This window comes from Solanum dulcamara, chromosome 7, assembly GCF_947179165.1.
Source record: "Solanum dulcamara chromosome 7, daSolDulc1.2, whole genome shotgun sequence".
NCBI classification, from domain to species: domain Eukaryota; kingdom Viridiplantae; phylum Streptophyta; class Magnoliopsida; order Solanales; family Solanaceae; genus Solanum; species Solanum dulcamara.
In genome coordinates this window covers 35,470,507-35,483,167 of record NC_077243.1, presented here as the reverse complement: position 1 = coordinate 35,483,167, position 12,661 = coordinate 35,470,507, and the positions used below count along the sequence as shown (strand labels likewise).

At 35.8% G+C, this 12,661-nt stretch overlaps 1 protein-coding gene across 1 annotated transcript; it reads right to left on the bottom strand.

The window, feature by feature from the left end:
• Nucleotides 1-2,323: 2,323 nt before the first annotated feature.
• On the bottom strand, nt 2,324-2,644 carry LOC129894694 (uncharacterized). Its single transcript, XM_055970356.1, has one exon. The coding sequence runs from the start codon at nt 2,642-2,644 to the stop codon at nt 2,324-2,326; it is 321 nt and encodes a 106-aa protein (XP_055826331.1).
• Between the last annotated feature and the right edge of the window lie 10,017 nt (nt 2,645-12,661).

Sequence of the window (12,661 nt, the reverse complement as noted above, 5' to 3'; positions counted from 1 at the left end):
ATGTTCATGCGTGTTTTGAATAAAGATGTTGGCTTTTAATATGCATTAACAAAAAGAGTGATTTAAATTTATATATATATATATATTTGATTGTGTTTTGAAAGAGCAAAAGCATTGAGTTTACATAAATTTGATTCTTTGGGTTAAATGATGTTTTGAGTAAGATGTTTTGAAGTATAATAATTTGATGAAGAGGTAATGATAATGATGATGCATTGAGATGAGTTTTATTTTTTAAATTAAATTCCAATGAGACCTCGTACATTTACATACTCGTACATTCCATGTACTGACTTCATTCGACCTGCATCATTTTATGATGCAGATACAGGTGTTAAAGATCCTCAACAAGCGCATCGTTAAAGATCATTACTTTCTAACTATTTGGTGAGTCCTTCTTGTATTCGGAGGAACTCTTTATCTTTTCATTATTTTTTAGTACTATGTTTCTTTTGAGGTAGCTATGAACATGTCATTGGCACCGTTTGATAGTGTTAGAGGCTTTATAGACAGAGTTTGATGATGTAATTGGAGTAGTTCTCCTTTAAAACTACTTCTTCTAAGAATTATTTCTTTCCTTTGATAGTGATGATGGCGAGCTCACATAAGTATTCTTATTTTCACTTAAGTCTTCCAATGATAAACGAATGAGTGATGAGACTAAGTGGTTCTCTTAGAGGCCAGAGATTGTTTCTGAGTGCCAGTCACGCTTAGGGTACCCTATTGGGGCGTGACAGTCCTCAAACCTTCAACCTATCATTAACTCTGTCTCGAGTCTCATCAATTAAAAATATATCGTCCGCAAATAGTATACACCATGGAACCTCTTCCTGAATAGACTGTGTCAGCTCATCTATCACCAAGGCAAAAATAAGGACTTAGTACAAATCCCTAATGTAGTCCCATCTTAATAGGAAAATGTTATGAGTCACCTCCTACCGTCCTAACCTGAGTCTTGTCTCCAGCATACATGTTATTTATTGCCCTAATATACCTCATCAGGACACCTTTAGCCTCCAAACACCTCCATAGAAAATCCCTCAAAACTTTGTCATAAGCCATTTCAAGATCAATGAACACCATATGAAGATCCCTTTTTCTTTCTCTAAATTTCTCCACCAGTCTCCACAAAAGATGGATTGCTTCAGTAGTCGACAACCCTAACATGAATCTAAACTAATTCTCTGAGATTGACACTCCTCTCCTCACCTTCATCTCCACCACTCTCTCCATTATCTTCATGGTGTAACTTAGCAATTTGATACCCATGTAATTATTACAGTTTTGGATATCGCCCTTGTTCTTATACAATAGAACCATAGTACTCCACCTCCATTTATCTGGCATCTTAGCTGTCTTCAAAATAACATTAAACAACCTAGTCAATGACTCCAAACTTGTCTTGTTAGTGTTTTTCCAAAAGTCCACTGGAATCTCATTGGGCCCGGTCTCTCTGCCCCTCCTCATCCTGCTAATAGAATGTCTAACCTCCTCAACTCTAAAACACCTGAAGTACCAAAAGTCCCAAAGACTATGAGAGTGCGCCAAATCACCCAGTGCAATGTCTCTGTCTCCTTTTTCATTTAAGAGTTTGTAGAAGTAAGTTTGTCACATTTGCTTGATAGAGGTCTCATCCACTAACACTTCACCTTCCTCGTTCTTTATGCACTTAATTAGATCCAAGTCGCGGGTTTTTTTCTCTCTCTCTCTCTCTCTCTCTCTTTGACGAACCTATACAATCTCTTATCCCCAATTTTTCCCCTAACTTGACATATAAGCGTTCAAAAGCTGTCATCTTAGCACTGGTGACTTCTAACCTTATTTCTGTCTTCGCTTTCTTATAGATATCTTTAATTCTACTCTCTCATCCTCATCCACGCAGTCCAACCACTCCATATAGGCAACCTTATTAGCTTTCACTTTGCCTTGTACTTCTCCATTCCACTACCAATGTTTTTGACGACCACCACTGATTCCTCTCGATAAACCTAGAACCTCTATAGCTGATTTTCTAATGCAACCAACAGTCATGTCCCACATTGTTCACATCCCCGCTACTACTCCAGCCCATAAACTACTCAACTTCTCCCCTATCTTCCAAGAAAGGGCGGGATATAGGCCCCTATCTAATCCTCGGTTAGTCATAAAGGGTCTTCTTTCTCCTATCCCTCTTAATCTCCAAGTCTATCACAAAAGGCTTATTTTTTGTAGTAATATTTTCACTCGGAATAATCTTGCAATTCTTTCAAAGGTCTCTATCACCCTTCCGGAGGAGTAAGTAGTCAATCTGAGTCCTAGATATCATGCTACTAAAGGTAACCAATTAATTATCCCTCTTCAGAAAACACGAGTTAGCAATAACCAACTCAAAAGCTTTAGCAAACTCCAAGAGAGATACCCCACCGCTATTTCTTTTCCCAAAATCAAAGCCTCCATGAACATCATCAAAACCATTAGAAGTTGTATCGATATTACCATTGAAATCTCCACTAATGAAAATATTTTTGGTACTCGGTATACCTCTCACTACCTCATCTAAATCCTTCTGAAAAAGCCTATTGACTTCCTCATCCAGGCCCACATGGGGTGCATACACACTAACAATTTTCATAATATGCCTGCCTATAACTAGCTTAACAAACATTATCCTATAACTGATCCTCTTTACCTCCACCACACACTCCCTAAGATCTACGTCGACTAGAATACCTATTCCATTTCTATCTCTTGAGCCTCGTTAGTATCATAATTAAAATTTGTCCACATCCCGAGCTTTGGTACCTACCTATCTAGTCTCATGAACACCTGCTATATTAATCTTTCTCCTCTTAAGACTCTTCACTATCTCTATGGACTTCTCTGTAAGAGACCCTATGTTTCACGATCCTACTCTCAACTTAAGAAAACCAATCCCCCTCTTACCACTATTTCCCCTCACTTTCAACCCCAATTGAGGACATGACCCTAGTCCACCATCAGTTACCAAAGCTACTAAAATAATATCAACTACAAAGTGATAAACTAAGGACAAATAAATCCAGAGAATACAAGAAGCGAGATAATAATTGACAATATAGAATGTATAATAGAGAGACAACACACACTAGCTAATAGGCAATTCAAGAACACTAAATATTAAGTGAGGATGGAAAATGAAGAACAATAAATAAAACACTAATGGTAGGAACTAAGAACGAAGAACAGCAAGCAAACTTACTGTATATAAACAAAAGCACAAATAATCAGTTGAGGAAAGGAAAGATAGAACCTGGCTCGGAGAAAAATGTGACAAAGATTCTAAACGAAATTCATTGCATTGCCAAAAATTTGGATGTTGCCAAAATCTGCTTGAAGTCACCGAAAAATGCATGAGGAGACCAAAGCTTCGAAAAATAAAGAAGAAGAAAGAGAGAAGAGTTTCACTGGAAACACACCTTGGGGAGATTTATAGGTTGCCAGAGAAGCCTTTTTAGTCTGATTTGATCCTCTCCAGACAGATCTATGCCTTCTAGATTTCGTTGGAGTTGTGATGGGTAGAAAAAATATTGGTTGGAACTCTAACTGTTCTGGTAGCCACCGACAAGAAATGTCTGGAGTAGATTTGAACCACCGGGTGCAAAAACCGAAAAACAAAGAAGAAAGAAAGAAAGAAAGAAAAAAAGATGAAGAATAGAAAGGTAGAGTGAGATCTGTCGGAATAGTGCTCGGCCTTGCCGGAATATCTTGTTTTTTCAATGTGAACACATATTAATGCACCTCAAATGATGGCAATGTTGATAATGAATTTTCTTTTGACAAAGAATATGTTGGGTTTAAGAAAGGTGTGAATTGGAAAATGTGGAAGAACCAAGTGAAGGGAAAATGAAAAGTTATTTCTCCCTTATTGGTATAAGAAAGGAAAAATTTTGTCTGTATATTAGGAAACACCTCATTTAGCTCTTAAAGGGTTAAATAGAGGGTGTCCCTCATGCCATCGTTGTAGGCGTCGCTCAGCTTAGGATTCGGTAATTGATTGATAATTTTTTAGATAAAATTTATTTATCAATCTCGTTAATTAATTTGAGGTGTTGCTACTTCTTTAACAGGTATATCCATTTTATTCTGTGAAGAAATAATCCACAATCTCGGCTATAGTGGGGGATTAAATTTTTTAAGGACACACAGTGAATTTAGTGATCTCAGATATTTGTTTATTGCATTTAGATTTTCTATTTTTCTTTGCTCTTCTTGTATTCTTGTTGAGCACGATACCCCTCAAGCTTAAGGAATTTAATTTTGTTATTTTCTGTGTTTATTTATTTTCTGCATTTGGAGACTAATAATCTTTTGTTTTTTCTACTCCTAATTAACATTCGGTTTGAAGAATATAAAAACTTCATCGAATGATAAATCTATTTCAGAAAAGAATAAGAAAGAAAAAAATTTAATATTCGATTAGAAGAATATAAAAACTTCATTGAATAGTATATCTGTATTGTTTTGATTTTTGGAGATTAAAACCTTTTGATTTTCTACTCCGGCTAAATTTGATGTTGAGATTCAAAGTTCATTCAGTTGACGATTTGAAAAATATAAAAACTCTCATTATCTAGAAACAATTTATATAATGATTCAGTTTTATTGTTAGTATTCTAAATACTAAATTGTTTGTCTATTTAATTAAAAAAATTATTAATACGAATGAAATTAATGTTGGAAAGGTGAATGTTGCAACAATATCTACTGGACCTCCAAATCGTTCAAGTGTTTCCCCTACTATTGCACCGGCTGAAAAACTTTTTCAATGTTGATTTCAAGAGATGCCAGCAAAAGATGTTCTTCTACTTGACTACTTTAAGTCTACAGAAGTTCATCAGTGATAATTATTCTGTACTATTGGAAGAAACTCCGGATGATGAGCAATTCTTAGTGATAGAAGCCTGGAAGCAATAAGATTTCGCATGTAAAAACTATATTCTGAGTAGCCTATAAATGATCTGTACAATGTGTACAGTAACATGAAGACCTCAAACAAACTCTGGGAAGCTTTAGAAAAGAATTATAAAATGAAGGATGCTGGAATGAAGAAGTTCATTGTGACAAAGTTCCTGAACTACAAGATGGCAGATAGTAAAGCTATTATTATCTAAGTTCGGGAGTTGTAGTTTATTATCCATGATCCCCTTGCCAAAGGTATAATTTTATATAATACTAGTATTGAACATATTAAGTTTGTGACTTACACTCACATAACCTTTAATGTAGGGTTAGTTTTGAATGATGATTTTCAAGTTACCGAATAATTGAGAAGCTACCCCATATGTAGAAGGACTTCAAAAACCATTTGAAGCATAACACAAGGAGATGACTGTTGAAGATCTCATCGTAAGATTGAGAATTGAAAAGGAAAACAAAGCTGTAGAGAAAAAGGCTCGAGTAAGTTCAACAATAGCAGAAGAGAATATTGTTGAAGAAGGGCCAAACATCAAAAAGAGAAAGAAGCAGTCTGGGCTAATAGGCTACCCGCCTAAAAGAAGTTCAAAGGAAATTGTTACAACTGTGGAAAGGTTGGACAATAAGTTGTGGACTATCGCTCTTCAAAGAAGGAAATGAAAAAGAATCAAGCAAACATGATTGAAAAAAACCAAAAAATGGAAAATTTTATGTTATGTTGACTGAGTGCAACTTAGTAGAAAGTCCCAAGGAATGGTGGCTTGATTCTGGAGCCACCTCACATGTTTGTGCTTTTAGAGAAGTCTTTGCAACATATGCCCCTGCTGCATCAGATGAGACTATTTACATGGAAAATTCTACAACATCAAAAGTTGAAGACTATGGAAAAGTATTTCTAAAAATGACCTTTGGCAAGGTGGTGACTCTAAACAATATTTTTTTATGTTCCTTAAATGAGGAACAACTTAATTTCTCTTGGTCTCTTAATCAAGAACATATTTAAGTGTGTTCTTATTTCTGACAAAGTTGTAGTTAGTAAGAATGAGTTGTATGTAGGAAAAGCTACTCACTAAGGGCCTTTTCAAATTGAATGTAATGATTGTTGAGAATAATAAAGTTCAAGCTTATTTTACTTACTTGAATCAAATAATTTATGTCATTTATGTTTAGGACATGACAATTATAAAACCTTGTGCAAAATGAGTAATTTGATTTTATTGCCAAAGTTTGAAAATAATCAATCAAAATGTCAAATCTGTTTTGAATCTAAGTATGTTAGACATTCTTATAAGTCAATTGAAAGGAATTCAAATTCCTTAGACTTAATTTACATATATATTTGTGACATGAAGTCAATACCATCTCGCAATGGAAAAATATTTCATAACTTTTATTGACGATAGTACGCGATATCGCTATATTTATTTACTTAGTAGTAAAGATGAGGAAATTTAAATATTCAAGCAATACAAAAGTGAAGTTGAAACACAACTTTACAAAAATATCAAGATGATACAGAGTGATAAGGGCAGCGAATATGAATCTTCTTTTAAAAAAAAATTGTAACACCCCCTAAAATATTGTATGTGGTGCTCCAAATCTCGACAAAAATGATACTTCTTTTGTATTTTGGACATATTTTAACAACCCCCATGACGTTGTATGTGGTGCTCCAATTTTTGATAAAAATGATACTGCTTTTGTATTTTGGGCATAACTCTTCATAGGATGGTCATATTAGGTAATTCAAGTTGTTAAAGAACCCGACATCATTATCTACAACTTTTGTGAAGATCATAGCTTAATATTCGAAGGCTAAGTAGTTCAAATAAATTACTTTTTGCAAGACCTGATGATGTGACAAAATGGAGTATTTGTAGAAGAAAAATCATATCTCACTATAGTATGATCTAATTTAGTTGATTCTTGAATGACATGAAAGGAGACGTCTAAAGCTACAATTCATATGAGACACCAAATACTAATTAAGAAGTTATCTTGTTCAAACATAGCTCCAAAAAAAGATATTTCATAAAAAAAAAATCATCTCACCAACTATGGAGGATCTAGATCCATGACATCACAATCCTTCATTAAATTTTCAAGATCATTCTTTATAATTATTTTATTTATTGTTAGGTCCCTCCTTCACACCTATAAATACCTACCTTATTTTTTCATTTTGTTCATCAAACTTTCTCAAGCAACTCTTCTCTCTATACACTTCTTTACTCAATCTCAAATATAGTTTTAGTTTCTAGTAGTGTAGATATACTATTCCGGTGATTCATATATTCCGGGTAGTACACAAAACTTTTTGGTGAGAAGAAAAGGCTAGGGTTTAAAAGTGTTCATTGAGTTCTTCGATTCTGAGTAAAACTTCAGATTCTAGGTATGTAAGACTATTCATAGCATTAGATTGAGTTCGTCCACACATCCAATATTTAAATTCATCGTTATTGAGTTATATTTGAGTTTTACCCTAATTTTTGAATTCTAAATGAGTTAATTCTTTTTCTATTGAGTTAGATATATTTATGCATTGAGATTATTATTATTTTTTATTGGAATTATGTGGCTACTTTTCCATGAACCCTAATTGATTTGATGTTCATGATTTTTTTTAAAAACTTGCATTGCATATTGATGTTGAGATGATGTTGAGTTATGAGATGAGTCTTCCTGAGAGGAGTATTATGATATTTGTCCTTACTTTCCTACCATTTGACATGCTCGTACATTTCATGTACTGACGTCACATTCAACCTATATCATTTTATGATGCAGATACAGGTGTTAGATATTCTCAACAGGTGCAATGTTGAAGATCATTATTTTCTAGCTATTTGGTGAGTCCTTCTTTTATTCGAAGGAACTCTTTATCCTTTTATTATTATTAAATATTATATTTCTTTTGAGGTAGCCATAGACATGTCATTGGCATCGTCTAATAGTAATAGAGGTTTCGTAGACAGAGTTTGATAATTAATTGGAGTAGTTTTCCTTTGAAACTACTTTTTCTAAGGATTATTTCTTTCCTTTGATGTTGATGATGGAGAGCCCATATAAGTATTTTTATTTTCTTTTCAGTTTTCCACTGATGAACGGATGAGTGATAAGACCGTGTGATTCTCTCAGAGGCCAGAGATGATTTCTGAGTATCGGTCACGCCTAGGATAACTTCTGGGGCGTGATAGACTTGGTATCAGAGTTCAGAGTTCAAGAGTCCTAGGGAGTCTTTGAAGCCGTGTCTAGTAGATTTTTTCATATGGGTGTGTTGTGCACCACACTTATAATCAAGAGGCTATAGGACATTAAGAAATTTTCTTATTTCTTTCACAATCTGAGTTCAGGCAATAGAGTTTAACTCTATAAAACTTTCTTTCTAATTCATGCATTATAGATCTTGCCTCCTAAACGTACAACCAGTCAGAGGAATGTTGCCAGCACTGAGGAGATGCCCCCACTGAGAACTTGAGGCCGACCTACAAGGTCTACTGAGGTACCCCAAATGCCTACTGTTCAACCCGCTCCTACTTCAAAGGTAAAATTTAGAGAAGCTATTGCCATGCTCACTCAACTGGTTACTGCCCAAATGGATAACCATAGTTCACAAACTCCTAGCTCTATCTCTCAAGAGTCGTCAACTTTGGTAAGAATCTGAGATTTCTTGAGGATGAACCCACCTTTCTTCACAGGTTCTAAGGTTGAGGAGGATCCCCCAAAACTTCATCGACAAAATATGGAAGATTCAGAAAACTATGCATGCGAATGAGATCGAAGGAGTGGAACTTTTTTCCTATCAGTTGAAGGATGTGACAAATATTTGGTATAATCAGTGGGAAGAGATTCATGGTGAGGATGCTGAGCCTACAGTATGGGATAAATTCAAGGGTGCATTCCTTTATCACTTCTTTCCTTAAGAGTTGAGGGAAGAAAAGATTGAGGAATTTGTGAATCTAAGCATGAGGGCATGACTGTGAAGGAGTATAGCTTAAAGTTCATTCAGTTATCCAAATATGCTCTAGAGATGGTTCCAAATATGAGGGCTAAGATAAGGAAGTTTGTCTTTGGCCTAGGCAAACATGTGAAGAAAGAGTGTAAGGCAATGCTAATGATTTCCGACATGGATTTTTCTATATTGATGGTGTATGCTCAACAGGTTAAGGATGAAAAGAAGAAGGACCGAGAGGAGCACTTAAATAAGAAGTCTAAGTTTGTTGGACATGAGAATGGGTGGAAGAGAGGGAAGGGTAACAAGTCCTTCTTTTAGAAGAGGTCTTCTAATTATGCACCTTCATCAACAAGTGCACTTACACCTATAGAATGGCTCCAGGTGAGTTAAAAGAGTTGAAGGAGAAGTTGAAGGATCTCCTAGATAAGGCATTTATTAGGCCGAATGTCTTACCATAGGGCGCTCATGTCCTAATCGTGTGAAAGAAGGATGGTTCTTTGAGGATGTATATTAACTACCGTCAGCTTAATAAAGTCACCATAAAGAATAAGTATCATCTCCCAAGATAAATAATATTTTTGACCAACTTCAGGGTGCCACATGCTTCTCTTTGATAGACCTCAGATCAGGCTATCATCAGTTGAAAGTGAGAGAATGTGACATCCTAAAGATGGCTTTCCAAACCCATTATGGTCATTTTGAGTTTCTTGTTATATCCTTTGGATTGACTATCGCTCCTTCAACTTTCATGGACCTCATGAACTGAGTATTCGAGCCATACCTGGATATGTTTATGATTGTCTTCATCGACGATATTTTGGTCTACTCTAGATATAAGGGTGAGCATGATAACCACCTTAAGATTGTCCTTCAAACTCTGAAGGAGAGGGAGTTGTATGCTAAGTTTTTGAAGTGTGAGTTTTGACCTGCGTCTAAAGCATTCCTAGGCCATATTATATCTGGTGATGGTATTCAAGTTGATACTCAAATGATTGAGGCAGTTAAGAACTGGCCCAGACCCATCTCTCTAACTGATATAAAGAGTTTCTTGGGTTTGGCTGGTTACTACATGAGGTTTGTTGAGGGATTTTCATCCATATCCTCACCATTTACTAAGTTGACTCAGAAAAAGGCTAAATTTAAATAGTCTGATGCTTGTGATAAAAGCTTTCAAGAGTTGTAATCTGGATTGACTACTGTTCCAGTGTTGTCCCTACTCAAGGGAATGGATGGATTTGTAATCTATTGTGATGCTTCTAGAGTTGGGTTAGAATGTATGTTAATGCAGAAAGGTAAGGTCATTGCCTATACCTTTAGACAACTTAAGACCCATGAGAGAAACTACCCCTTTCACGACGAGGTGGTAGTTGAGGTATTTTCTCTTAAGATCTGGCATCACTATCTTTATAATAAACATGTGGATGTATTCATGGACCATAAGAGCTTGCAATATGTATTCAGTCAGAAGAAGATGAACTTGAGACAGAGAAGATGGCTAGAGTTGCTCAAGGATTATGACATAAGCATTCTCTACCACTCAGGTAAAGCAAACATAGTTGTCAATGCTCTTAGCCAGTTATCCATGGGGAGTACGATCTATGTGGAAGAGGAAAACAATGAGTTAGCAAAGGAAGTGCATAGACTCGCGTGATTGGGAGTCTAACTTGTTGACTCTAGTAAAGGCAGAGTCATGGTTCAGAATGGGTCTATGTCATCTCTTGTAGTGGAGGTGAATGAAAAACAAGATCAAGATCCTATTTTACTTCAGTTAAAAGAGGATGTGCATAAACAAAAGGTGATGGTCTTTGATGGTATGTTGAGGTACCAAGACAGATTGTGTGTTCCGAGTGTTGATGGTATTCGAGATAGGATCATGGCAGAAGCTCATAGCTCTAGGTATTCTATCCATCCAGGGTATACTAAGATGTATCATGATTTGAGGGAAGTCTACTGGTGGAGTGGTATGAAGAGGGGCATTGCAGACTATGTCTCCAAATGTCCAAATTACCAACGAGTCAAGGTTGAGCACCAAAGGCCAGATGTGTAGCTCAGAATATAGAAATTCTATAATAGAAGTGGGAGATGGTAAATATGGACTTCGTTACAGGCTTACCAAGGTCTCGCAGACAGCATGATTCATTTGGGTAATTGTGGATAGGATGACCAAATTATCCCCACTTCTTACCCTTTAAGACTACTGACACTACAGAGGACTATGCCCAACTATATATTCGAGAGATTTTCATACTTCATAGAGTCCCTTTATCTATAATATCAGATAGAGGATCCTAGGTCACTACTCAGTTTTGGAAGTCTTTTCAAAAAGGGTTGGGTACGGGAGTGAACCTTAGCACCATATTCCATCCTCAAACTAATGGCCAGGCTGAGCGCACTATTCAGACTTTGGAGGACATACTGAGAGCATGTGTCATTGATTTCAAAGGCAATTAGGATGATCACTTACCCTTATTGAGTTTTCTTACAATAATAGTTTCTATTCAAGTATTCATATGGCTCCTTATGAGGCCCTTTATGGGAGGAGATGAAGTCACCAATTAGTTGGTGAAGCTGAGTTGATTGGACCAGACTTAATTTGCCAAGCCATAGAGAAAGTGAAGATCATTCAAGAGAGATTGAGGACTTCTCAGAGTCTCTAGAAATCCTACACCGATGTTAGGAGAAGAGATTTAGAGTTAGAGGTGAATGATTGGGTATACTTGAAGGTTTCACCCATGAAGGATGTGATGAGATTTGTAAAGAAGTGAAAGTTAAGTCCTTGATATATTGGTCATTACCATATTGTGAAGAGAGTAGGTAATGTAGCCTATGAGTTAGAGCTACCACCAAAGTTAGCGGCTATTTATCCCGTGTTTCACATTTTGATGCTTAAGAAGTATTTAGGAGATCCTTCATTAGTTTTCCCTATTAAGAGTATTGGAGTAAAATATAGTTTGTCCTATAAGGAGATTCCTATACAAATCCTTGATCATCAGATTCGCAAGCTTAGAACCAAAGAGGTTGCATCAGTCAAAGTCTTGTGGAGAAATCAGTTTGTTGAGGAAGCTACTGGGAATCTGAAGAAGATATAAAAGCTAAATATCCTCATTTATTTATGCATTCCGATGATGATGTTCAAGGTAATATTCCTTACTTCTACCTTTGAGTCAATTTGTATTCTTGAGTTTGAGTCATTGGCTAGTTGAATATGTGTTGTTTGAGCATTTGAGTATCAGAGATTTTGAGTAATTGATGTCTTGATGGTATTCGTGCTTGATGTCTCCTAGTTTCATCTTCATTCAAGGACAAATGATCCCAAGGGAGAGATATTGTAATACCCTCTAAAATATTGTATGTAGTATTCTAATTCTCGACAAAAATGATACCGCTTTTGTATTTTAGGCATATTGTAGCACCCCCTAAAACATTGTATGTGATGTTCCAATTCTCGATGAAAATGATACTGCTTCTATATTTTGGGCCTAACTCTTCATAGGATGGTCCAAATTAGGTGATTCAAGTTTCTAAAGAACCCCACATAATTCTCTATAACTTTTGTGTAGATCATAGCTTACGATTCGGAGGCTAAATAGGTTAATTAAATTAATATTTGCAAGACCTAGTGCTATCACAAAATATAGTGTTTGTAGAAAACATATATCATATGTCACTGTAGGATGATCCAATTCAGGTGATTCTTGAATGACACGAAAGGAGCCTTCTAGAGCTACAATTCATATGGAGACAAAATCCTAATTAGGAAGTTATCTTATTCAA